At 48.5% G+C, this 27,398-nt stretch overlaps 1 protein-coding gene and 1 long non-coding RNA gene across 4 annotated transcripts; one reads left to right on the top strand and one right to left on the bottom strand.

The window, feature by feature from the left end:
• Window positions 1-284: 284 nt before the first annotated feature.
• LOC123617807 (uncharacterized) lies at window positions 285-1,677 on the bottom strand. Its single transcript, XR_012499528.1, has 2 exons — window positions 1,431-1,677; window positions 285-537 (listed from the first exon to the last, which is right to left on the bottom strand). It is a non-coding gene; the product is annotated as an uncharacterized LOC123617807 (long non-coding RNA).
• On the top strand, window positions 626-23,601 carry ADAP2 (ArfGAP with dual PH domains 2). 3 transcript variants are annotated; one of them, XM_074343068.1, is made up of 11 exons: window positions 626-807; window positions 1,684-1,814; window positions 3,453-3,544; window positions 5,409-5,488; window positions 6,411-6,523; window positions 12,969-13,115; window positions 16,088-16,171; window positions 19,005-19,067; window positions 20,397-20,474; window positions 21,198-21,426; window positions 22,470-23,601. In XM_074343068.1, the coding sequence occupies exons 1-11, from the start codon at window positions 714-716 to the stop codon at window positions 22,502-22,504; spliced, it is 1,146 nt and encodes a 381-aa protein (XP_074199169.1). In that variant the 5' UTR covers window positions 626-713; the 3' UTR covers window positions 22,505-23,601. The 3 variants fall into 3 exon arrangements, with proteins under 3 accessions (XP_074199169.1, XP_074199170.1, XP_074199172.1); XM_074343069.1 differs by lacking the exon at window positions 20,397-20,474; XM_074343071.1 differs by lacking the exons at window positions 626-807; window positions 1,684-1,814; window positions 3,453-3,544 and adding an exon at window positions 3,853-3,978.
• The last annotated feature ends 3,797 nt before the right edge of the window (window positions 23,602-27,398 follow it).

Here is a 27,398-nt window from a genome sequence, read left to right as displayed (position 1 = left end):
GTGTGGGTTACAGAAGTGAAACTTCTGACATCAAACTATCTAGTGTGAACATGTGTGTGTTGAGGACAGGGAAGGTGTGACATACATACATAAATAACTGTGATTCAAGGTAGATAGAAAGTGCTCAGGGCCAAAGGGATCACTTGATCCTACAATGGTCGGCATTCTAGCAAGACCAGAAGCTGGATTACTCAAGGCTAGATATCAAGGAGGGCTTCCCGAGGAGGTGACATTTGAATGTTTCTAAGTCTCTAAATAGATGTAGGATCAGGAGAAGGCTGTAACAGAAGTTAGATACTGTTTAATTTTCCAAGGGACATACACCCTATTCCCTTCCGACAGAGGTGGAAACTGTGGCCCAGAAAGGTTGACTAGGCTGTCCACTGTCACGAAATTAGCCACTGGCGGACCAGGATTTGATCTTCGGCCAGGGTGAGTGACTCCAAGCCCGGCACGCGGGTCCCTCCTGGCCAGATGTCCGCCTGAGAGAGGAGTTCAGTCCTCGGAGTTGGAGGTGAACTGGCCTTGCCGAGGGCCCTGCGGAAAGTCCAGGGGGCGGGGCTTACAGTCCTGGGGGCGGGGCTGCCGGCGCGGGCGGGCGGGAGACACTGGGGCTGCGTCCTACTCTACCTGTCCCGCGAGCGCGCTGGTCATGGGCGGCCGCAGGCCGGGGGGCTGTGGGGCTGAGCCCTGCTGAGCCCGCCGGGCCGGCCATGGGCGACCGTGAACGCAACAAGAAGCGGCTGCTGGAGCTGCTGCGGGCGGCGGGCACCGGCAACGCGTACTGCGCCGACTGCGGGGCGGCGGGTAAGGGCGCGGCGGCGCGTGCAGCCAGGGACCCAGGGCGGGATTCTGGCCCGCCGGCCCCCTCTCCTCCCTCCAGACCCGAGCCGATCCCGGACCCCCGCTGGAACCTCGCGTGACATATGACACCACTTCGAACCGGGCCCCGGACCGCCCTCTCCCCGTCCAGTACCGCGCTTACCCGAACCCAAATCCTCTGACCTCCCCACTCAGGATCCCAACACGACATCCCGGACCCGAGTGCCCTGACCATTCTGCTCACCTCCCCCTCCAGACACCCTACCCACCCGGACCTCAGCCCTTGACGTCTTCACTCAGGACCTAGCCACTTCCCACACCCTCGGACACAAACATCCCGCACACCAGAGGTCCCAGACTCCAGGTCAGGGTTCCCTGACGGCCAGTGTCCCCTCCCCCAACCCGGACGCCCAGGGGCCCTCCCGCGTTCCTGCTCCACAGCGCTCCGATCCTACGGACACAGCTGGCCCTGACTCGGCCCCCCTCCCCCCTGCAGCTCCCCAGACAGGCGACAAGCGCCTAGGTGCGGGTCTCTCCCCCTTCGCCCTCTCCTCTCGGGTTACCCCAGGTCCTGTCACTTCCACATCGCGCGCGCCTCGGCCTCTCACCCCCATCCCCGGGACTCCTTCCAAGATCTTCATCCTGGTCGCCGCCACTCCAGGGCCAGTGGGCTTACCGGAGAGTTTCGTGCTGGTATCTTAGTTCACCCAAGGCTGGGAGAGCAAGAGAGAAGACTTGGGCTGAGCTGGACACCGCCCCAGGCTATCTGCCAAGCCCTGTCTCTCCCAGCGCCCCCAGCCCAACCTTGGTTTCCTCATCCAGCCCTCCGCCCAGCTCTGCTCCTGCCCTCTCTCCCCGCAGATCCCGACTGGGCCTCTTACAAGCTAGGCATCTTCATCTGTCTGAATTGCTCCGGAGTCCACCGCAACTTCCCTGAAATCAGCAGAGTGAAATCTGTGAGACTTGACTTCTGGGACGACAGTATTGTGGAGGTAGCAAGGGGCCTACCTGGGGAGCCTTGGAACAGCAGGACTGAAGTGGAGGCACGGTCAGGGCACTCCCATTCTACTGGGAAGGAAACTGAGGTCCAGAGAGGGGCAATAAGGAGCCAGTTAGAGATACCTTAGACAGAGGCCCTGAGTTCAAATCCTAGCTCCATCACTTGCTTACTTACAAGCTGTGAGGCCCTGAGCTTGCTATTTAAGGCTAGTTGTGGACCCTCAGTTTCCACATCTGTATTAGAGGGATAACACTACCCCTTCACAGGGCTGCTGTAAGGATTAAACACAGGATCAATGCAGGTACAAAGTAAGCAGTAGATTAACAGCTACTTTTCTCATTAGCTGAAGTCCTGGACTGGAACAGAAGTATCCTGATTCTTGGTTTTTTGTCCCCCCTCCAGTCCTCCTGGCCAGGGAACAAGCCACTTTGCTCTCCTGCCCTTCAGAGATGAAGGACACCTTTGGCCTGGACATTTTGGCCAGACCTTCAAAGAGCAGGCAGTCTTAAACTGTGCTGGCTAGATGAGTTCGTCCTCATGTTACTGAGTGCCCATCTGTGCCAGGCACCGTGTTAGACCGCTGGACTGGATGCTTTACTTACTCATGCCATACAAGTTACTGAAGGCCTGCATGTGCTGGGTATTAGGGGAGAGCAGTGAGCAAGATACCGTCCACATGGAGCTTGCCTTCTAGTGCAGGACAAAGACAGGAAACCAGGAAAGTAGGACATAAACCTGAAGCTTGTTCCTTTGTGACTCATGGCTCCTGTTACACATTTTCTTCATCTTTACAGGGGAATCCCCTGTAGCTCAATTATTGCCCAAGTGTCCGTCAGTGACCAAATGGCACAGCTGGGATGTGAACCCTGCTCTGCTGAGATCCGAAACCCACTTGAATCCTGTGGCCCAACAGCCCGGTGGCCACTGGGGGAGGGGAGAATAGTGTTCACCGTGCCCATGGGATATGGATTAAAACCTAATTTTTTTTCCATATGTGCCCTCATCCCAGATGGGCTACTACTGTTCCTGAGTGGTGACTGTTGGCCAAGGCTACTCCTGGCACATCTGCCTCTGGGCCTCTCAGGTGCCAAAGGTCCCCAGTGATCCTCTGACTTACATACTCTATGGGGCAAATTTCTCCCATCCCCCAGCTCTATCTGACTCCTGCAGACTTGCAGGGATTGTGGCTGGTGGTCCTGGCCATCTGTGGAGCAGGTCGGAGAAAGAACATGAGCTTTGCCATTAGACTGGTCTGGGTTCAAGTTAGACTGGTCTGTGTTCACATCCCAGCTTTTCCACTTACTAGCTGTGTCACCTTGGCCAAGTGACCTAACCTCTCTGAGCTTCAGTGTTCCCACCTCTAAAATGGGGATGGTCAGATTACAGTGGTTGAGGGTATCAAATGAACAAATGTGTGAGAGCTGTTAAGTGCTCAGTCTGTATGCGGCATGGTTATTCCAGCACCTTGTTGCATGGATACCCAGCTCAGCGGGACACGTCAAACTCCAGTAGGAGTGTCTCCTGACTCAGCCTAGGAGCCAGTGAGAACAACGGCCTTCTGGGTAGACTGTGGTTTCATTTCACATTTTTTCAAGTTCTAACATTACCCCAAGTTGCTGTTGTCTTGCAGTTTATGACCCACAACGGGAACCTCCGTGTGAAGGCCAAGTACGAAGCCAGAGTCCCTGCTTTCTACTATATCCCCCAGGCCAACGACTGCCTGTGAGTGGGTGATTTCCTGGTCCTGCAGTTTCCCAGTACTTAAACAACCCAGGGGCTACTGATGCGGCATGTAGTGGCAGGGCAGACAAAGCTTTCAAATCAGAAGAACTTGTGTGGTTTCCTGACTCTACCGCTATGTAGCTGTGAGAGGTGGACAAGTTAGCTGACCTCTCTGATTCGTGGCATCCTCATCCCTGAAATGTAGAGGGTGATGCCTACATCATAGCATGGTGCTAGGGCTTAAATAAGATAACTTATGTAAAACATCTCACAAGACAGCCTCACACTGGTTTTAATCCCTCTCTCAGTGTCTGCTTCGGACTACTGGCTGGTCCCTGGCCCAGCTGAGGGATGTGCCTGGAGAGAGCTTGGCTCATCTGGCCTCACTGCTGCCGCTCAGCCCTTTGCTCCAAGGGGAAAGGGTTAGGCACTTGGTGAGCACCTGCTAAGCTCTAGGCTTGCTGCCAGCACCACAGACACCATGTTGTCATGATTCCAACAACAGCCCTGCACTTTAACCCCTTTTGGCTGAATGCTAATGGCTTCCAACTCTCTATTCTAAAAGCCCCTGAATTCCTCCCCTTCAGGATCTCGGTCCCCATTCCCTCTCCCATCTCTGATCCTGTGGCTTAGGGTTCCTCTGTGTGCTGGGGGCAAGGATTGTGCATGCAGTGGGGCTCTTGATTGTATGTGACAGAAACTCAGTTTCAACCAGCTTTGGCACAAGGGGATTTTTTTGGGTTCTGGGGATCAGACCACAGGAAGAGCAGATTTGGAGCCACCCTCAGGAAGAGCACCAAGGCTCAAGCACTATCAGGTCTCTTGAAATCTCTCTGGTTCCCCTTCCTGCCTCCCCTTTCTGCCTCTTTTTCTCAGCCAGGCTTCCTTCGTGTAGCCGGATGCAAGGCCACGTCCATGATCCAGGCTCCAGCTTGACCCTGGCGAGGGCTTCCAGCCCATCGCTCTCAGTTTTGCTCCTTTTGGTCCCCACATCCCAGGGCAGAGCTCTGATTGGCCAGTTGGGCCAGGCACTCAGCTCTAGGTCAACCCTATGACTGAGGGATGAGGTCATATAAACCCTGGACATTTACCTGGAAAAGGCAAGAAGGAACTAAACAATTGAAATAAGTCCACTCTCAGCTGCATGGATTTTCTGCAGGGGTCACGGATGACAATACCTGGTTGGGCTGACATCAAACACCTACTATGTGCTCAGCATGATTCTGGCCCTTTGTGTTGAAACCCCAACAAGTTCAGAGGAGTTAAGGACCTTGCTCTGGGTCACACAGTGGATAAATGGTAGAGTAGGACCAGGTCCCCAGGTGGTCAGACTGCTCTGTCCAGTGCAGCATGGCCAGATCTCACAAGCAGGCCACAGGAAGAGGCTCATGGACCCTCCTGGCTTAAGCTCATGAACCTTCAGTGGGATGTGGCAGAGGAGATGGTCCAGGGGAGGTGTTGCCTGTCTCACTGACCTAGAGGGCTGAGGTTGAGGTTGGAATAGCACAATGGTTTGCATACAGCCCCCTGGGAGAAATATATCTCCCTGGGGAGACACTGGCAATGTCTGAAGACATTTTGGGGTATCACATCTGGGGAGGGGATGGTCCTGGCATCTAGAGGGGAGAGGCCAGAGATACTGCTAAACATCCTACAAAGCACAAGATGCTCCCCCCTCCCCCCCACCAACCACAAAGAATTACCCAGCCCTGAATGTTAATGGTCGCCAGGTGGGAAACCCTGGGTAGCCTGCATAGGCAGTCAGGGACCTGCTGGGATGCTCCCTTCAGCCACAGGCGCTCAGAAAGTTACTGTGGGAAGAGGATGCATGAAACACAACTGACTAAAGGGTCTCTCCTTTTAGGGTCTTAAAGGAGCAATGGATTCGAGCTAAGTATGAGAGACAGGAGTTTATGGCTGATGGGAAAACCATCTCACCCCCAGGTAAAGTTATTTTCATCATCTTTTGAGGTCTGTTCTGATGCGTGCTAGAACACAAAGTGCCTGAACTAGGTCAGCCGACAGAGACCTGCTGCCCTTGCTCTGGCCACAGAGGACAAGGTATGAGTTCCTCTGCCTCTGAAATAGCAATACATCGGCCAGTGGGGTTTTATGGTCTGGGTGGCTGAGAAGACATTGGTCTCGGGACCTTGCAGGGCCAGAGGTGTACAGAGTCTTAGTATAAATTGCAAGAGGATTCACCCACCAGGCAGACCAAGTAGAAACCGACACCCCTGCTTCTGGCTAATGTAGTCCCCGGTGTGGCACAAGGCTTGGGAGAGTACATGGACTGGATTTCGCCTCCTTTCCTGCCTTTGTGCAGGGTGCCACCTCATCGGTGGCCCTGGACCTGTGGTAGTGTCTGCCCAATTGCTCTGAGTCCGAGGTGACATTGACCCAGAGAGCAAAGTGTACAAAACCACTCTTTGAGGACCAGAGGCAGCCAGTGCTCAACTCTCCCGGCTACCAGGAGCACAGGCGAGTCACCCACCAGCAGGGGCCTAGACGTCACTCACTAACCCCACACTCTGGAGAGTTTCATTAGGCTGATGTCAGCGTGAAGTTAGGCCTCTTTCAGAATCACTCCAGTTTCTCAGTACTTAGCCTCCTCAAGGGTTTCCTATGTCTTCATAGGAGACAGCCATGGAAGAAGGCTGGGGGGATCCCGACGGAAATCATACAGCATTGCAGATTTGGCCCCCAGACGGGACCCCTCATGTCCTGCAGCTGAAATAGCTAAATTAGATTTGTGACATTTCAGCAACAGGTGGAAGGTTCATTCCACCCCTGAGACCTACAGTACGGGGTGCGTGAGTTGCTGGCTCGTCTGAAAGCTGTGTTCACTCTTTCTCATCCTTGGTGGAAGGTAACCGAGAAGGGTTCCTGTGGAAACGGGGAAGGGATAACGCACAGTTCCTGAGAAGGAGGTTTGTCCTCCTGGCGAGGGAAGGCCTGCTGAAGTACTACACTAAGGAGGAGGTAAGAGGCCCGAGCAGTGGGGGCCCTCCCTCCCCAGGCACTGGCTCTCACCCCGCTGACGTCTGCATTTTGGTCAGTGGTGCCTTGTCACGTGGATGGCATCAGCCACTGAGAGTTAGGTGCTGCATTCTGCGACTTTTCTTGTCTGGACAATCAACCCAGCCCACTAGAAAGCATGCCTCTCTGTTCACCTAGAATGGCTTAGGCTGGTCCATGTTTAGTCCTTTGATGACCACTTGATGTTGCTTCATTAATTCATGCACTCGAGAAATGCTTGTTAAGCCCCTACTGTAGACTAGCCTTTCTTCCAGGCCCTGGGGAAGCGGCAGTGGATCTAAATGAAGCTCCTGTTCCCATGGAGTTTTCATTCTAGTAGATGGAGACAGGTGGTGACCAAAACAGACCTCAACACATAATCTATCCAGTGGCAAGAGGTTCTACAAAGTAAAATAAAAGAGGGCGGAGGGTGTGGGGAGAGGAATTGGATGAAGGCAGCCAAAAGGTACAAGCTCTCAGTCATAAGATAAATACATACTAGAGACATCATGTACAACGTGATATATAGGATTAACACTGCTCTATGTTATATACGAAAGTTGTTAAAGAGTAAATCCTGAGTTCTCATCGCAAGGAAAAAATTTTTTTCTATTTCTTTAATCTTGGATCTATAGGAGATGATGGATGTATTAAACTTAGCGTGATAATCATTTCATGATGTATATAAGTCAAATCACCATGCTGTACACCTTAAATTTATAGTGATATATGTTAACTATAGCTCAATAAAACTGGAAGAAAAAGAAAACAATAAAAGAAAATTACAAAAAAAAAAAAGAAAGGAAGGAAAAAGGAGGTGAAGGGTTAGAGCATGGGAGTGTGGATGCGGGAGAGGTGCTACCACAAGTGGGTCAAGGGAGGCCTCTCCGAGGTCCCTGGATCAGAGAACTGAGTAAACGGAGTGAGTTATGTGGACCTGTGGGGGAGGGGTGGGAGGAGAGGGAGCAGCACATGCAGAAGCCCTGGTCATGGCCGTGGTCAGCACGCAGACCTGAGTGCTGATTAGAAACGATGACTCCTCTGAGAGGGTGCAGCCCTGGTCTCACGTAGACAAGCAGACGCCTGGACGACAGTTCTCACTTGCACCTCCAGCCAGGGACTTTTCGTTCAGTGCACAAACTGCCCAACCGTGACCACAGCCCTGGATTGAGCTGGGAATGTTTGCTGGGTCTATAGGGCACCAAAGGAGGCCAGAATGCCTGGTGCAGATTGAACAAAGAAAGGATTGAGGGAGATGGGCTCAATGAGTGGAGGACCTTGTAGGCCATAGTAAGACTTGGTTTTTTTTTTCCCTTGAAACAGCTTTATTGAGATATAAATTCGCATACCATTGGATTCACCTTTTTAAAGTGAGATGTAAATTCACATACCATGGAATTCACCCATTTAAAGTGTATAATTAATAGTTTTCGTATTTTCATGGACTTGTGCAACTATCACCACAATCAATTTTAGAATATTTCCATAACCCCAAAAAGAAATCCATGTGTTAGCTCCTCCCCTCCCCGCCCCAGTCCTAGGCAACCACTAATCTACTTTCTGTCTGTAGAGTTTACCTCTTCTGAACCTTTCAAATAAATAGACCCATACTGTAAGTGATAGTTTGTAACATTTAGCACTATGTTTTTAAGGTTCATTTATGTTGTAGCATGTATCAGTACTTCATTTCTTTTTATTGCCGAGTAATATTCCACTGTATGGATACAATACATTTCATTTATTCATTCAGCAGTTGATGGACAGTTGGGTTATTTCCACTTTTGGCTGGTATGAATAATGCTGCTATGAACATTCATGTACAAGTTTTCATATGGATATATGTTTCTATCTTTCTTGGGTAATTCCCCCTGGGAGTGGAATTGCTGAGTCATACGGTAACTCTATGTCTAATAGTTTGAGGATTTTTTCCGAAGTAGCTGCGCCATTTTCCATTCCCACCAGCAAAGTGTGAGGGTTCGAATTTCTCTGCATTCTCTCCAACACTTTTTCTTCTTTTGTTTTAAGCCATTTTTTAATGGAAGTACAGTTAATGTATAATGTTGTACTAGTTTCAGGTGTACAGCAAAGTGATTGAGTTATACACACACATATGTATATATATACATATGCTATTTTTCAGATTCTTTTCCATTATAGGTTTTTATAAGATATTGAATACAGTTCCCTGTGCTAGACAATAGATCTTTGTTGTTTATCTATTTCATATATAGTAGTGTGTGTATGTTAACCCCAAACTCCTAATTTATGCCTCCCCTCCCCCACTTTCCCCTTTGGTAACTATAGGTCTGTGAATCTATTTCTGTTTTGTAAATAAGTTCATCTGTATACCTTTTTTAGATCCCATATATAAGTGATATCATCTGATATTTTTCTTTCTCTGTCTGACTAACTTTACTTAATATGATAATCTCTAAGTCCATCCATGTTGCTGTAAATGGTATTATTTCAATCTTTTTTATGGCTGAGTAAAGAATAGTCCATTGTATGTATATGTAGACCGCACCTTCTTTATCCAGTCATCTGTTGATGGACATTTAGTTTGCTTCCATGTCTTGGCTATTGTAACTAGTGCTGCTATGAACATTGGGGTGCATGTGTCTTTTTGAATTAGAGTTTTCTCCAGATATATGCCCAGGAGTGGGATTGCAGGATCATATGGTTACTCCATTTTTGGTTTTTTAAGGAACCTCCATATTGTTCTCCATAATGGCTGCACCAATTTACATTCCCACCAATGGTGTAGGAGGGTTCCTTTTTCTCTACACCCTCTCCAGCATTTATCATTTGTAGACTTTTTAGTGATGGCCATTCTGACTGGTGTGAGGTGATATCTCATTATAGTTTGGATTTGCATTTCTCTAATAATTAGCAGTATTGAGCATGTTTTCATGTGCCTGTTGGCCATCTGTATGTCTTCTTTGAGGAAATATCTCTTTAGGTCTTCTGCCCATTTTTTAATTGGGCTGTTTGATTTTTTTTTTATATTAAGCTGTATGAGCTGTTTGTATGATTTAGAAATTTATCCCTTGTCAGTAGCATTGTTTGCAAGTATTTCTCCCATTTTGTAGGTCACCTTTTCATTTTGTCTATGGTTTCCTTTACAGTGTAAAAGCCTTTAAATTTAATGAGATCCTATTTGTTTATTTTTGTTTTTATTTCTATTTCCATTTATTGCTACCATTTTACATTCCTACCAGCAATGTATGAGGGTTTTAATTTCTCCACATCCTCACCAACACTTGTTATTATCTGTCTTTTTGTTTACAGCCATCTTGGTGGACATGAGATAATAACTCACTGTGATTTTGAATTGCATTTCTTTGGTGGCAATGATGTTGAGGGTATTCTCATGTGCTTACTGGCCATTTCTTGTATTTCTTCTTTGTAGAAATGTCTATTCACATCCTTTCCCCATATTTTAATTAGGTTATTTGTCTTTTTATTATTGAGTTGTAATGGTTCTTTATATATTCTATATACAAGTCCCTTATTGGATATATAATTTACCAAAAATTTAGGTGTTTGCATTTTACTCTGCTGTTGGGAAGCCACAAGAGGGTTTTGAGCAGAGAAGTGATATACGTTGACTAAAACTTTTTAAAGAGGGCACTCTGGTTGCTAGTGGGGTGAGAGTGGGCAAGGAGAAGGCAAGAGTGGAAACAGAGAAAATAGTTAGGAAGCTACTGTAGTCATCCAAGTGAGGAATAACAGATTAAATCAGGATAATGGTGAAGGAGATGGTTCGAAGCGGTCGGCTTCTGTGTACATTTTGGAAGTAGAGCCAATAGGATCTACTGTAGGATTGGACACGGAGTGTGAAAGTCAGAGGAATCAAGAATGATCCCTGAGGGGAGGGTACAGATCAGTGATAGAATGCATACTTAGCATGCACAAGGTCCTGGGTTCAATCCCCAGTACCTCCACTAAAATAATAAGAATAATAAAATGAAACTCCAATACTTTTTTGTTTTAAAGAATGATTCCCAGATTTTTGCCTTCCGCAGCTAGAAAGATAGATTTGTCATTTGCTGAGATGGCAAAGACTTAGCTCCCTAAGGGGATGATCAAGAGTCCTTTTTCATTTGAGATGCTTATTAGTCATCCAAGTAGGAACTGAGGAAGACGTTGGATATATGAGTCTGGAGGTTTGGGGAGAATTTGGAGCTGGAGTCATCAGTCTGTAAACTGGTTTAGCAACAGGCCTGGCTGGAATCACCTGGGTGGGGAGTGAGTGTGGATGAGAAAAGATGTGTGAGGACTGAGTATTTTTGTTATTCGTTGCTGGGTGACACACCACCCTAAAATTCAGTGTCCTAAAGCATCAGTTTATTATTTCTCACGATCCTGTGGGTCAGGAATTTGAGCAGGCTGTGGCTGTATCACTGAACTCCATGTGGAATCAACTGAGTCACTCTGTCTGCTACATTTTCCTGGTGGTTGGGCTGGACTAGAAGACCCAGGAAGCCCTCACTCACGTGTCTGGTGCTTTGGCTTCCTCCTTGTGGCTTCCCTCTCTCCATGGGACTGTTCCTCATTCAGGAGCCTAGCTCAAGCTTCGTACTAGCATGGCAGCCAGCTTCCCCCAAGCAAATGGGGATGCTGCCATGACTCTTAAAGGTTCGGCCAGGAACTGCTGTCTGTTGGTCAAAACAAGTCATGCAGCCATCACCAATTCAAGGGGAGGGGACATAGATTCCACCTCTTTATGCGTAGAGTGTCATGTGCATACCAGGAGGAAAGGAATTGGTGAGGGCCATGTCTGGAGATTATCAACCATTATGAGCCCTGGGATAGTCCAATATTTAGAGGACAGAAAGATGAGAAGTTTCCAGCAAAGAGAATGTGAAGGAACGGCCAAGAAATTAAGAGAAGGACAAGCTCTGAGCACTTTAGCTTTCACTTTATTCCATTTCCTAGATGCAGAAATTACTGTTTATTTCTCCTGTTGCTTTCCTGGATGGATCAGAGCAATGCCAGAGGGTCTCTCCAGTGTGGCTGCAATCTGGGGCCAGGTGAAAAATGATGAGGGATGAAGAGTACTAACCCTTCAAAGGAGAGTACGGATTTCTTCTCAGCCTTCAGCTTAAAACACTGGAAAGTATTTCAAGTACAAAATGTTGGAAGAAATAGTGCTACTGCAGAGTTAGGAGCAGGCATGAAAGCCCAGTAGCTGTTGTGAGTTAGAATGTCAGTCTCCTCATCCTTCGTTGGAGAAAGTTGATCTGTTTGTTACAGCAGCTAAGCCTGGTCAGTCTAAAGCAGTCTAAAAATGCAATGAGTTGCTTTTGTTCTTTTTTAAATTCTTTCCCCAAGTGGAAAACTTTTAAATTATAAAGGTAACTTATTTTTATGTAAAAAATTTGGATAATACAAAAAAGTGAAATATAAAGAAAGTGAAACTCAGAAGATATCTCAACATAACAAAATATTAATACCCAGAACACATTAAAAAAAATTACAAATCAAGAAGAAAAAGACAACCTACTGGCAAAATAGGAAAGGAAATAGATTGGGAGTTTGCCTAAAAGGAAATCAAAATGCCTGATAAATAAAAGAAAAGATACCTGATCTCTCTGGCAGTCAAGGAAATGCAAATTAAAATCATAGTGAGATACACTAAGTACCCACCAGAATGGCTAAAATTAAAAAGGCTGACAACATCAAGTGTTGACAAGGATGTGGAGAAACTGGAACTCTCATATATTGCTGGTGGGACATGAAATGATACAACCTCCTTGAAGAACAATTTGGCAATTTCTAATAAAGTTAAATGTATACTTAGCCACATACCCCAGCCATTCCACTCTTAGATATTTACTGAAGAGGAACAAAAAAAAGTCTACACAAAAAAACTTATATAAATCTTGTTCATAGAAGCTTTATTTGTAATAGCCAAAACCTGGAAAGTACCCAAATGTTCATTGACAAGTGAATGAATAAATAAATTGTAGTGTATCCGTAGAATGGAATATTACTCAGCAATAAAAGGGACAAGCTAATAATAAATGCAATAATGTGGCTCAACCTAAAAAATATTATTCTAGGGGGTGTGTATAGCTCAGTGGCAGAGTGCATGTCTAGCACGCACAAGGTCCTCAGTTCAATCCTCAGTACCTCCATTAAAAAAATTTAAAAATAAAGTTTTAAAAAGCTAATTACCTCCCCCACACAAACAAACAAACAAACAAACAAAACCCAAAATGTATACAGTACTGTATGTCAATTATATCTCAATGAAACTGGAAGGAGAAAAAAATTTTAAAACAAACCCATGCAGTTCTGAATTGGGAATCTGTTTGCATTAAGGCATTAAAGGCTCACTGGCAAAGGGGCTGAGAGTCACCCTGCTGACCGTTAGCATCCTGAGTATCCGCTTCTTCTTCTTTAGGGGAAAGACCCCAAAGCTGTCATCAGCATCAAGGACTTGAATGCCACCTTCCAGACAGAGAAGATAGGGAACCCCCACGGGCTGCAGATCACCTACTGGAGAGAGGGCCACATCAGGAACCTGTTTGTGTATCACGAAAGTGGGAAGGTGAGATGACGGCGTTGTCATGCCGGCCCACAGCTGAGCATCCCCAGACTGGCAGGCTCAGCTCCCTGACTCCCTTTGCGCGCATCTTCCCGAGATTTGCTACTACTGTTGGCTTTAATCTATTGTCACTTTCTGGGCAGAAACAGAGGTATGAGGAAAGCAGAGCAAGATCAGGCAAGGGAACCTGGTGGGCACCATGCGTGTGTCTGGACGGTGCACAGCCACCAAGGGGCATCTAGTTACCAGGAGGGACTGTGCCCCCGGGCGGCAAATCCAGGTAGGGCCAGAGATTCCTAGCATGAGAGGAGGAATGCATAGAAGCTCCAGCAGCGGCAGCGGTGCATTCTTGCTTCTCAGCGTGTGGCCTGGCACCAATAGCGTTAACACCACCCCAGCCGGAAGCTTGTTAGAACTAGTCTCAGGCTCACTCCGGACCTACTGGATTAGAAAGTGCTTTTTAACAGGATCCCCAGGTGATTCTTATGCACACTGAAGTTTGAGAAGAACTCCTTAAAGGTCCAGGAAATCAGCGCCATCAGAGAAGAGCAGGTCCAAGGGAATAAGCCAGGCCAGGATGAGCAGGGTCAGGGGACTGGGCGAGGGCCAGAGAGGCCAGGTGGAGGTGGGGAGGGGTCAAGGTGGAAGCTGATATTTTGTGAGTTTCAATCAATTCTGTGCCGGGCACTCTTCTTGGTAATCACTAGACCTTATTTCTTCATCCTCAGAACAACTCCAGAAGTGGTTTATCCCTATGCTACTGAGGCACGGATGGACATGTTAAGTAATTTGCTCAGAGTCATGTAGTCGATGGTTCCTTAGCCCTGCACCCATTTTCCCACCCCATGTGCCTCTGCTGGAGAGAGAGCCCTTAGCAGCAGGAGCCAGGAACCAGATACCAGGACTGGATCTTCCCAAGGGGCCCTAGCACTGGGCTGGAACCATGGGTCGCCCTCCCTCGGCCCCAGCAGGATTCATACTCTTTCCCCAGTCTGGGCTGAGCTCCTGGTGGTGCGGTCTGAAGAGCCAGGGGTTTGCAGTCAGAAGTTGGGGCCCTGGTTATGCCACTCCCAGACGTGTTACAAGGGCAGGTCCCTTCCCTTCCTAAGTCTGCTTGTTTATGGATGATAACACCCACCTCCTAGCAGGGTTGTGAGGGTTGAGTGACCATGAACCACGAACAGGAGAGTATGTCATTACAGTGAAGTGCATTGTAAATGTTATTTGCTCACGATTGCGGCGGCTGCAGAAGACAGACTCTGGTGAGCGATTTCACATCTGTATCAGGGATGCATTCATGAATTCACTCTTTTGTGAAACCCTTATAAGGCCCCTCCCTACAACATGCACAGTGCTGTGCTAGATTCCGGGGAGCGTGTCGTGAGTGGGGCGGTGCCCTGAGCAGGCCTCCAGGATCTCAGAGTCTCTGGAGGGAGACAGATGGGGAAATAGGCACCGATAATGCTGTGTGACGGGGTGGAGGTCCTGCTGGGGACACACAGGAGACATGTAAGTGGCCTAGTCTGGGGTGGGGGGAGGGGTGGTCCAAAAGGCTTTCCAGAGAAAGGAGCTTCTATTTGAGAACTGGGTGAATCAGCTTAAAGGGGACACAAATGAGAAGGACACAGGAGTATTTATTTCAAGGGCCAGAAGTATGGCTGGGCCTCCTGAGAGATTAGAATCAGGAACTACGGTGTGTGTGTGTGTATGTGAGAGAGAGAAAGAGAGAAGTGATGTTGCATTTCTTTGAAACCAATTTCAAATTAATTTCTCAATCACTAGATTACATCTAAGTGCAGCAAGCCTATCAGCTTCTCAATTTCAAATTCCCAGGAGAAAGAATCTGATGAGCCCCATCCAGCCTCTGCATTGGTCCAGCCATGGTCCAGTTACTGTGGCCAAGAGCGAGTGGGATCATAGCAGCAAATGTGGCTATAACTGTGGTGGGTGGTGGGTGGGTGAGAATGGGTGGGGCAGTTCTCATAGAATCAGGGCTTGGGCGGAGCAAAACTCTATTACAACATCTAAACTCACCCTCAGGAGTAGCAGAATGTTCTAGGTAAAAGGTGTGTCAGAGGTAGAGGGCAGAGAGGTGGGTGAGACACAATGTTCCAGGAGGAAGGAGCAGCATGTATGGGGGTGGGGAGGAGGAATTGCAAATAGTTTTGGATGGAAGGAGCTCAGAGGGCAAAGGAAGTCACACTAAAGAACTTAAGACTTTTCCTGAGGGCAGCAGAGAGAACTCTAAGCTAGACTCAGTTAGATTTGCAATTTGGAAATCACTCTGGCTGCTGTGGGGAGGACCAAAAGGAGGGCAGCAGAGCAGAAGCCAAGCCGGCGAGATACACAGTCCACCCGGTGAGAGACGGTGGTGGACATGCGCTGAGCGGGGGATGCTTTCTTGTGGAGTGATACAGGAGGTCCAAGTCAGCCTTAGCCTAAGTTGCACTCCAGGTGATGAACCTCCCCATTGGAGGAATCTCCCCAGGGCCACCTGTCCCCACCTGAAAGCTGGTCTTTGACATCTGAGGACCCTTGTCCCCCACAGTGTGTCCCACGGACTGGCATCCCATCACCAAAAGCTTGTTAGGATTGCAGAATCTCAGGCCCAACCCCAAACCCACTGAATCCAAATCTGCCTTTTAATGAGAACCTCAGGTGATTCATACACACATCAGAAAATGCCAAGCACTGTCCCTGGCCATTGTATAACTCCTGTGTGGTTCACCTTGGTCCTTTCAGTGGCTCTGGGGATCTCCCTGCCAGTGGCTTCCCACGTGCTCAGGTGAGCCCCCTGGACTCTGGCACTGTTGTCCCAGGTGCCTGTGGTCATCCCACAGGCCCCCGAGTGGAACTGGGAGTTTGTGCGTGTGCCCAAACCTGGAGATCAGCTGGCTTCCTGCCACCAGCCTCAGCCACCACCCCCAGCTCTGTCTCACTGGCTGTCCGTTTGTCCCTTGCATTTTTCTCTGCAGGAGATAGTGGACTGGTTCAATGCTCTCCGTGCAGCCCGTCTGCAATACCTAAAAATGGCCTTTCCTGATTCGCCAGAGTCTGAGGTGAGCTAAATGTGGACCCCAGCTTCCGCGTCTCCTCTCAGCCACCTCCTCCTCTCCTTGTCTTCTGACCCCGAAGACACTCTGAAGCCAGACTAGGTTTATTTGCAGCAAAGACCTTGAGACTGGGGGTTTCGGGACCTCAGAGGGAAACCAAAAGCTTTCTCCTTGGGAGGCTGGGGGTTAGGCCTCAACACGGCAAGGCAGCCTCCAAAAAGCAGGCCAGGCTCTCTTCTTGCAGATGCGTGACCACCACCCACGGTGTCAAGGTGTTCAGGATTTGGGCATCTCTTTCTGACCCCTTTTCCCACTAAAATGTATGAATGGTCCCTAACGTACTGCTTACAAAGTGCTTTTGAGCCCATTTTATATTCTCATCCCTTTTATCAAGTAACTCTTTATGGCCAGCAGTTAGGTTAGGGTGATTATTCCCATTTCACTGATGAGAAACTGGGTCCCAGGAAGGTCAACTGAATAACCCACTTTGCCCTTCCATATTCTGGTCTCGGGAAGGCAGTGGCATCTTCCCCAGAACAATTCTAACAGGAGCAGTCTTCCTTTCATGGACAGAGTAATGGTGAACCTGAGAACTTCACTTTTGATTGTTCTCAGACATCTGAGGCATCCATCTCCATCTCTCGGGCTTGGCTGAGGAAGCTGTGGAGTGTGGGCCAGTGGATGCTGCCCCGAGCCAGGAGGCCTGGGTGCTCATGGATGCTCAGTTGCTCACTTGCTGTGTGACCCCTGCAGCTCCCGTCATCTGAGAATCTGTGTCCACATCTGTAAGATAGCAGTTGGTCTGGGTCATCTTCAGGGTCCCTTCCAGCCCTGAGCTGCCGGGCTCTGGTCCCTGTTTTCGGACTGCTCTAAGAGGATTTGGTAAGGGATAGGGCTGCAGAAACCATGTTAATCCTGGGACTTTCTTATCCCAAACCCTTAGGCCCTCCTTGAAAACTCCTTAATTCCCAGGATTGCAGGGAGTGAAGCGTCTGGAGCAGGGGTCCACGCCAGGCCCAGTGATGCCCCAGAGATGGCAGTTCTCTGGGAGCAATTCCAGGCAGGCCTGGGTCAGGGCCCTCCCAGTCTGCAGAGTCAGCACGCGGAACTGGTGCAGGCATGCCCCCGCAGGCACGGCGCGGGGCTGCTGGCTGCTGACTGGAGAGGACGGAGGACGAAGTGCAGACGCTTGGCCTTATTTGTCTGGACTAACTCTGCAACTTTGCTGTCCCCGGCAGAGGAACTTGGTCTTTGGCCAACATCCTCAACATCCTCTTGCCTCCCTCATCCACCATTGTTACCCCTTATCCACCCCCAGTTCTCTCCCCACCTGCCGCTCTCCCCATATCTCCTCCTCCATGTCTGTGTATGGTGTGAGGTTCAGGGCAACCACCCAGGCCTGGCTCGAGCTCAGGGATCCAGATGCCAGAAACGCAGGGAGCCCAGTGGGGTTGTGGTCCTCTAATAAGAAGTGCATGGGGGCAGAGGGTTTAGCTCAGTGGTAGAGCACATGCTTAGCGTGCATGAGGTTCTAGATTCAATTCCCAGTACCTCCATTTAAAAAAAAAAAAGGGCATGCCCCAAAGTCAGAGAGGCACGTCACCTCTCTGAGCCCTAGTTTACTCATCTGTCACAGTGGGGACAACACGTGTCCTCCAGCCCTGATGCATCCAAGGTACAGTATGTAGCAGCCCATCCACCTGCTTTTGCTGCTTCTTCCAATTGTTTCCCGAGGCCTGGACGTGCCCTGCCCTGGCTCTGAGCGGTTAGGGACCCTGTCTTCAAATGAAGAAATTAAAGCCTACAGAATGCATTTTAGGGACAGAGGAGTGGTGTCCTTTGTATTTTTGTCTCTGGCTGACAACTTTCTCACTTTCAGACTTCCCATTCCTCTTCCTAGACCCCACTTCCCCTTTGCCCCTGCCCTGGGCCCAGGAGCTCCGGAGATCCAATCTGCTCTCCAAAGCCTGGATTGTCATCCGAAGCTCTAGACTGGCCAGTGTGACCCCCCACTGGAGCACAGGAGACCAGCATCAATCCCTGGAAGCTTCTCTGAGAGTAGGCTGGCAAGTTGGAAGGAATCCTGCAGATCCCGTGATCCAGTATTCTTATTCCATAGAGGGGAACAGTCCCAGAGAGGCATAAGGTCTTACTGAGGTAACACAGCTGGTTGAGGTCAGACCTGGAGCTAGAACTCAGTTCTCCTGACTCCTAGTCCAAAGCTTTCTCTGCTGGTGGCCCTGGGTCAGAGTCCCCACCAGTGACCATGTCTTGGCCAGGGGCCCAATCAGAGGGCCCTGGCATGTTTATACTTTAGCATCATAGAGTAGTGGCAGGGGTACCACTAGTGTCTGTCTGCTGTCTGTCAGTCCTAGGTGTGAATCCCAGCTCTTCATCATACCCACCATTTCTCTGAGACCTAGTTTCCTCATAGATGCAATGAGAGTGATAATATCCACCTCTCAGGGTGGTTGGGAATTTTGCACCCAGAATGTGACACACAAGAGACCCTCAGAATATGCCCCCTGACACCAGGAGGGTCTCCTCTGAGCCTTGCCTGTGCCCTCCTCCTGGGGTTGCCGGAGGCATCCCTAAACTAAGTCTGTAAACCAAGCCTGAGCTGTGCTGGTAAGCTCGGCAGACATCTGGGGTGCTGCCGTCTGGTTCTGTTGAAATAATAAAATTGCATTCATACCACATTCCAAATATAACCCTATGAACCGTGTGCACACATCCTCCATCCCAAACTTCCCCTTTTTGGGGAGCCAAGTTTGGTGCAGAACCTCGGGCTCCTGGGGTGTGAGGCAGGGGGTCAGTGTGTGTGTCTCTCTCCCCCCAGCTCGTGCCCCTCATCACCACGAACTACCTCAAACAAGGCTTCATGGAAAAGACTGGTCCAAAGGTACATCCTCCTGCTTCCGCGAAGATCAGGGGTGGGGAGGTGGATTTCATGGCCCCTATCCCAGCAGGCAGTCAAGTGGAATTTGGGAAGTGGGAAAATGGGGAACCAGGGGGAGGGAGGAGGGAGGAAGAGGAAGTAAGTGGATGTTTGTGAGTTCCTGGGGTGAAGGACCAAGTGGGGCCCAGCTGGCTGGAGTGTGGTCCAGCATCACTGCAGGTGCTTCTCCCTGTAACTGGGCATCTTTCCTCTTTCTCAGCATCGCCACCAGCTTCTATCCTCTTAACCATCTAACTGGCACTACTCCTGGGAAAGCACAGCTGGAAAGGGACTCCTCAGGGGAATGCTTTTGACATTCTAGAACCTTTGTGTGCTCTGTGCTGGGGTTGGTCCAAGTGAGACAGGGGCTCGTGATTGGCCTGAGAAAAGACACCTGTGCTTAGGAGGCTCACGTGGGCACGCCCATCCCTCAGACCCAGCCTCTGCCCTCCTTCGCTAATGGGCCTCCTTCCCTGCCCAGCGGCTGGCTGCGCATGCCTCCTAATCTGTGAAGGAAGGGAAGCCTGGCCTCCCTGTGCCTCCCGTGGCGGGTCCAGAAGACTGGGGCTCCTGCTGCCCCAGGACATCTCAGACCCAGCCTGGATGCTGGGTGGGGCAAGGCTCAAAGTCAGAAGTCTGGCTGGAGACGGGTAGGGGGGGGACATGGGGGAGTGTGGTGAGGGAAGGAAGCAGGGAGGAGAGGGGAGAGGAGAAAAGGACAGAAAGGGAAAAGCAAAGGGGCTCTCTAAAAAAAAAAACCGCCCCAAACGGCAGCATTCTGATGCTTTTTTTAAAAAGTGTAATATGCTGACAGGATGGTTGTTAAGACAATGAAAGGTGTTAGGCAATCAGTGTAAAGAAAGCCTCAGGCAGCTTGAAAGCTAGTAAAAGGGTTGCACCTTTTCCTCCTTCACCACCTGTTGGCACCGCCCTCCCCGTGGTTCTTGCTGGGGCTTTCCTTCTCCTGGCCCAGGTTTGCATTCGGCCAAGGCCAGCGCTCAGCCGCCCTGAGCAGTAACCTCTTGTAACTTCCCGGCTTCCTTATTCTGAGACTTCTTGTCCCCAGCTGGAGAAAGAGGAAAAGGCTTTTTCCCACCCATGCAGACAGCACCCCAAGGCAGCATGGCCCAGCTAGCGGGTGGGGGTGAGGAGGTGGGCAGAGCCTTCAGACCTCAAGGCCTGGGAAGGAGGGTTGGGGTGTCAGACCACAGCCTTGGTCTGGCCCAGGCTGGCCCTCTGACCTCTGGGCTCCCCAGCCTGGCTGGCCCTGGTCCAAGCTTCCCTCTTTTGCAGCAGAGAGAACCTTTCAAGAAAAGATGGTTTGCTCTGGATCCCCAGGAGCGGAGGCTGCTCTATTACAAGAACCCGCTGGTAAGAGCCACGGCCCGCCCCTCTGCTCCGCACTCCAAGCCGAGGTGGAGGCAGTGCCAGCTGGGGACAACGGGGAAGTGACAGGGCTGGAGAGACACAGCGGGGGCCACACCTCTCTTCGCTTGTCTCTAAGTCACTCCTGTGCACGAAGCTCTTCTCTCCCCTCCCCTTCAGCAAGTCCTTTATGTGGGTCCCAAATGCTGCCCGCGTGCCTAGTGCCTAAATAGGTGTTTCCCATCCTCCGGTCTCCAGGGCTGGCGTCTAACCAGGAGGCGGTGAAGTGTGGCAGTTAGGGGCGAGGGCTCTGGAATGCGCTGCCTGTGCTCCGGTTTCAGCCCTGCTGCATTTCATGCTGTGCTCTGGGCAGAGCAGTTAGCTCTGTGCCTCAGTCTCCTCTGGAAAACAGGCTTCCTAACACTGCCTTCCTCAGAGGTTGCCATGAGGGTCAGTGTATGAATTACTACACTTGAATTCCTGGTGCAGAGTTAGCGCTCCATTAATATGAGGTACCGTTTTAATGGATGCAGTGTGTGATTTCTTTGATGGTGTGAGCTTTTAAATTCTGGGTCCCACTTAGCTGAAATCCCCAGAAGAGCCCCCCAGCCCACCCCACCCCCCGCAACACACACACCTCTCTTACTAAAACAGCTGAGGGCTGCCAGGCCTGCAGGTGGCCCTCCACCCCAGGTGTGGCCTCTGACGACCTGTGTCCTCTATTTCCAGGATGCCTTTGAGCAGGGCCAGGTGTTTCTTGGGCGCAATGAGCAGGGCTACCAGGTGTATGAGGACCTGCCCAAGGGCATCCGGGGGAATCGCTGGAAAGCCGGCCTCACCATCGTCACGCCCCAGCGGAGGTTCGTCTTCACCTGCCCCAGCGAGAAGGAGCAGCGCGAATGGCTGGAGAGTTTCCGGGATGTCCTCTCCCGCCCCTTGACGCCCCTCCACCTCCTCAGTAAGACGCAGGGCCTGGGGTTTGTTCTTTGGGGTGAGGGCAGCGGGCAGAAAGGGTTCATTTGGGTTCAGCTTCATTTGGGCTCAGCTGTGAGCCCTGAAACCTGGGTCCTGGCTCCTGACTGCCCTCTTCCCGTTTTCATCTCTTCCTGCCAAAGTCCAGACAGTGCACGTTATTGCCACAAAGCCCTCTCTGAACACGCTGAGTTCCTCTACTGGGAGCCTCTCCCTATTAGCGTCTGCAGGAGCTTCGCCCTGGAAGAACTGCTGGTTAGGTTCCCTGCTCAGTCTGGGAGCCGAGCAGCCTCTCTGCCTCTCCCTGAGTCTCCACTCTCTGCCCCGGAGTCCCTTTTCTCGTGAGAAAACCCTGGCCGGTTATTAAGGTCACACCCGCTGGGTGGCTCCTGGGATTTTCGATTCCTCCCCTCTCATAGAGGGAAGGCTATTTTTAGGGCCCTTCTTTTCTCTGGGTCCTCGCCTCTGTCTGCCTCTCTCCTGCTCCTCCCCTTCATCCCAGATATGTCACAAGCAGGCTTCTCTGTCTGCCGACAGCCCCATGAAAGGAGGGGGGACATTCTGAGCTAGGGCAGGAAACTTCTGGCCTGGGGCCTGGCTTCTGGGACACCAAAGAGCAGTTCTGTGTTTGGAAAAGTACAGACTGAGCAGGTGACCCACACGGCCTCTTGGGGGAAGCCCTTGTGTCCTTTGAGTCTGACCCGTATAAACATGAGCTTGCTCCCTTTTCCTAAATCCCAGAGCCCAAGAGCCTCAGTAAAGGGCTTGGATGTTGTCAGTGAAGCCCATCAGCTTGTGGTTTCCTTTTCCTGTGGGCCTGTGGGTCTGAGTCTCTGTTTCCCTCTGTTCCTGTGTCTGACTCTCTGCTTTTCTGTCCTTCTCTGGTGTGTCTGTTCAAGCCATCTATCACCTTTTCGGTCTGATTTTTATTCTGGTTCCTTCTGTCACTGTCCCCCTGCTGTCCCATCCCTCCAGTGGGACTGTGTTGGCACAGCCATGCCCCCAGCCCCCTTCTTACTCTCCTTGCAGCTGCTTCAACAGAGAGTGGCTGCAGCAGCAGGTGACCCGTCGGCCACCCAGCGCAGCTGGTGGGAAGGAGTTCTCACGTAGGCCTTGGGGACCAGCGGGCGTGCCCCACCATCCGTAGCCATCACTGGCAGTGAACTCTGCCAAGACCGAAGCTTTGGCCTTTACCTGCCGGCTCCCTGGGCCTCCCCACTGCCCAGACCTTGGGGTCTGGGGATCTGGTAAATGTCCTCAAGGCCCAGGACATCTGAAATGAACATGCTGCAATGGAAAAGCACCCACAGCATCATGCAAGTGTCACACTTGCTGAAAAACAACAAGCAAAAGTTTAATCTGAATCTAACTATAAGGAAACAGTCGGATAAACCCACATTAGAGACAGTCTGCAAAACAACTGGCTGGATGCTTCAAAAACATCAATATCATGAAAGATCAAGTAGTCTGGAAATGACCCTAGATTAGAGGAAGCGAAACAGACATGCCAAATGCGATTCATGATTCTTGATGGGATCCTGGATTTAAATTTTAAAAACTTTTACAAAGGACATAATTGAGATAACTGGGACATTTGAATATGGATGTACATATATGCTAATGGTATTGTGAGATTGCAGTGATCACGCTGCATCTGGGTAGGGGAACACTCTTGTTCTTACAAGATATGTGTTGAAGTGTTCAGGGATGAAATGTCGTCGTGTCTACAACTGACTCAAATGATTCAGCAAAAATTAAGTGTACGTATACCTGCATATGTGTAGGGTATATACATACATACTCTGTGTGTGTGTGTGTGTGTGTGTTTATATATACATGGAAGACAGGAAGTATCGTGGACACACACAGGGAGAGAAAGAGAAAGGAGGCCACTGTGCAAAATGTAGCAACTAGTGACTCGAAATGAGCTACAGATGGATGTTTATTGTCCAATTTGTGCAAATTTTCTGTAGGTTGGAAAGTTTACAAATTAAATGTTGAGGGGAAAATTTAAAAAAAAATCCACTTTTCACTCTTCAAAAGCAATGGGTTTTCTATAGGAATGAAAAATGTTTCTGGGAGGGGAAAAAGTATTCCTGGGAGAGTTCCACCTTTGTACACGTTTTAGAAAAAATAAAAGCCTAGATAATACAAAAAACAATGTCTGCATTGATCACCCGCCCACTCTGGAAGGAAGGAATCAATCTGAGGAGACAATTTTGGCTGGACCCCAGGGCAGAGAGCTCTCCCGCCTGAGTGCCAGGTCTGGCCCTGCCACCAGTGAGACTGCTGGAAAATTCACTCCCCCACCTCTGTGCCTCAGTTTTTCTCTTTCAAGTGAGGAAGCTGTATTAACTACTGAAATTCGATGGAAGCAATGAGTATTTTTGAGCAACTCCCAGGTGCCAGACTCTGTGCCGAGCCCTGAGAACAGGCAGGGAGCAGATGACGTGGTCCCTGCTGTCACAGATTACAGATGCTGGAAGGCAGCCCACACACGGGGCAGGACAATGAGGTGAGTGTTCAGAAAGGGGAAGTTCAGGCTGCTGTGGGACGTGTGGCAGTAAGTTTCCCCCTAATTGAGGGGGGAGAGAGCGGCCTCCTTCCTCTCAAGAAAGTGACCTTGAAGTCAAAACCTTAAACTCTTTAGAGGTTAGTCAAAGGGCAGGGGGCCAGGAAAACACTCGAGGCAGAGGGAAGAAAACATTCGAAGGCTCCCAGATGGGAAAGAGGAACGGAAAGAAATCTCGAGCGGTTGAAACGTGAGAGGAATAAATCACCAAGGTTTCTGCTCTATAATTTTTTTGTCCCTTCAGGCGATGTGGAGAAAGACACTGAGTGTTCTCTCTTCATTTCAGTAGAGCCCCAGAGGGTTGGGAGGGTCTTTAAGAGATCCTGTGCTTTTTCTGGGATGTTTCCCTTGGATCCCCCAATCAGAGGACAAGCAGCATCACTGGGTATCTTTCCTGAGGCTTCCTGACTACCCAGATGAAGACATGGGCGCTTCCTCTTCTGGCTCCTAAAGCACCTCGAAAATGTCTGTTTCAACACCTGCTGGGTTGTACATTAGGGTCAATTTACTTGTCTGCCTTTTTTTTACACCCATGAGCTCTGTTGGCTGTACTCTGCCACATTCTGAGGATGAGAAGGACAGTAAAGGGGCAGGTCCACCTTCAAAGAACTTACTGCCCAGAGAGGAAGAGAGAAGTAAACAGGCAGTAACAAAACTACCGGAGGAGGGACGTTGGGATTCTAAGGAGCCCCTCCAAGGAGCAAAGAAGAGACACAGAGATGAAGTCCCAGTAAAATGGAATTCCTGGTTTTGGTTGGTTTCTGAGGTCTGACTGGATCTCTGTCTTTAAGTTCCTCAAGGATGCCTCTGTACTCTTACATTCAGTCCTCTTCTCTCATTTGACTAGTTGCTACAAGGAGATTTTTGTTACTTGAATCAGTGCTGACTAATGATGTTCTCCAAAACAGGTGATAGCTATATTGAGTCCTGAAGAATGAGTAGGAGATACTTGGGTTAGGGTGGGGGAAGGCAGAGAAAGAGTGTGTACAAAGGCCCAGAGACAAGAGAGAACACGTCCTGTTGTGGAAATTTCAAATAATTGAATATAGCTAGAGCACAGATTGTTGAGGGGGAGGAGGAATAAGAACAGATTAGACTGAAGGTGGGGGGGATCTGCTTCCAATAATGGTGGAGTAGCTCACATCAGGACAACTATTCCACACATAACAATTAGAAACTCTGTACAGATAGTAACAGAAATTATCTGAAGGCCTTGGAAAATGACCTAAAGCAAGCAGAAACTAGCGAGGAGTTGGCACTAGGGAGCAAGGAATGGGAGGAGTGAGTTTCTCATTTTTTAACTTTTCCCTTGATGGCAGGTGCCAGTCAGTGCCTCAGGGGGCACTAAAATTCTGATGGAAACCTGCAGTCTTAATGATTGAAAAATAAAGGACAGAGTTTAGGGGGACCATAGCAGCTGAGAGGGAAGTCTGGGAAGAGACGGCTACAGAAAAGGATCCCTGAATTCTATATATGATCTGCCTTCTCTCTAAAGGGCCATAACAGAATCCAGAGCTTTGACAATATATCATTCGTAATATCAGGATATGACCATAAATTAGTAGACCTATGAAGAAACAAGAAAATAGGTACTATACTCAAGAGAAAAATCAATCAATGGAGACTAATTCCAAGATGACCCAGGCAAGAATTTTAAAGCAGCCGTCGTAACTATACTCAAAAAATAAAGAAAAATATGATCATAATGAATATACAGATATGAAATTTCAATGGAGAACAGAAACTATAAAAAAAAGGAAGTTCTAGAACTAAAAAATACAATATGTGGAAAAAATTCAGCTCAACAGTAAATTGGAAATGACTGACAGTGAACTTGAAAATAGGTCAATGGCAATTATCCAATCTGAAAAACAGGGTGGTGAGGGGGAAGGACTGAAGAAGTAGAAAGAAAACCTCAGTGACCTGTGGGGCAATATCAAAAGCTCTAACTTACATGTATTGGAGTCCAAGAAAGAAGAGAGAGATATTGAGGCAGAAAAAAATATTCGAAGATATATTGATTGAAATGTTACTGAGTTTGGTGAAAGACATGTAGAAACTCAAGAAGCTTGGCAAACTTCAAGTAGGATAAATACAAAGAAAATCACACCTAGGTCCATTGTTGCCAATCTGCTGAAAACCAAAGATAAAAATAAGATTTTGAAAGCCACCAGAGAAAAATGATGCATTACATACAAGGAAATATTGTTTTTTTTAACAGAAACAAAGGAGGCCAGAAGGCAGTGGAAAGACATCTTTAAAGCACTAAAAGAAAAAAAAAAAATCAGATCAGAACTCTAGAGAGAGAGCACTCAAGCAAACAAAAAACTGCAGAGAAAGAATAAAGACGAAACATCATTAAATTATACACTTAAAAATGATTAAAATGGTAGACTTTGTTGTTTATATTTTGCCACAATAAAAAAATCCAAAAAGGCAGATTTTTTTTTTAAGGCAAACAAAAAAGACATTTCCAAACAAACAAAGATAATTATATGTTTCCAGCAGAGCTACAGTATAAGAAATGCTAAAGAAAGTTCTTTGGGGTAAAAGGAAATGATACCAAACAGAAAATCTGATCTTTAGGAAGCAATAAAGTGTAATAGAAATGTAAAAATATAAGTAAATATAAGACTGCCTATTTAAAGCAAGAATTGCATGTGTTACGGCTTACGGCATCCGCAGAGATACTGTATATGACACCTACAGCAGGAAGGCCTGGAGGATGGAGCAAATGGAACTATACACCTTCAAGCTTCTTATAGTTTACGTTAAGTGGTACAAAATTAAGTCTAAGTAGATTATGAAAAGTCAAGGATGTATACTGTAATCTTAAAGCAACCACTAAGCATATAATGCAAAGAGGTATAGCTAAAAAGCTAACAAGGAAATTAACACAGAATTTTTAAAAGCATTTGATTAACCCAGAAGAAGGCTGGGAAGGAAGGACAAAATGAGTAAGAAATAGACGGGACAAACTGAAAATAAAGAGCAAAAAGGAGACTTCACCATATCAATAATTCGATTAAATGTTAGTGGATTAAACGTTTATTTGTTTTTTATGTGTGTGGGGTGAGGTAACTAGATTTCTTTATGGATTTTTAAATTAATTTTTTATTTTATTTTATTTTTTAGTGGAAGTACTGCTGATTGAACCCAGGACCTCGTGCATGCTAAGCATGCACTCTATCGTTGAGCTATACCCTCCCCTTTAAGCATTTAAATTAAAATGCAAGATGGGGGGGGTGGTTATAGCTCAGAGCTAGAGTGCATGCTTAGCATGCATGAGGTCCTGGGTTCAATCCCCGGTACCTCCACAAAATGAAATAAACAAAATAAAATGCAAGATTGTCAGAGTGGATAAGAAAGCATGACCCGACTACATG

Source organism: Camelus bactrianus, chromosome 16, assembly GCF_048773025.1.
Source record: "Camelus bactrianus isolate YW-2024 breed Bactrian camel chromosome 16, ASM4877302v1, whole genome shotgun sequence".
Taxonomy (NCBI): domain Eukaryota; kingdom Metazoa; phylum Chordata; class Mammalia; order Artiodactyla; family Camelidae; genus Camelus; species Camelus bactrianus.
Note: the sequence above shows the minus strand (reverse complement) of the source record. Positions and strands in the feature narration are given on the sequence as shown.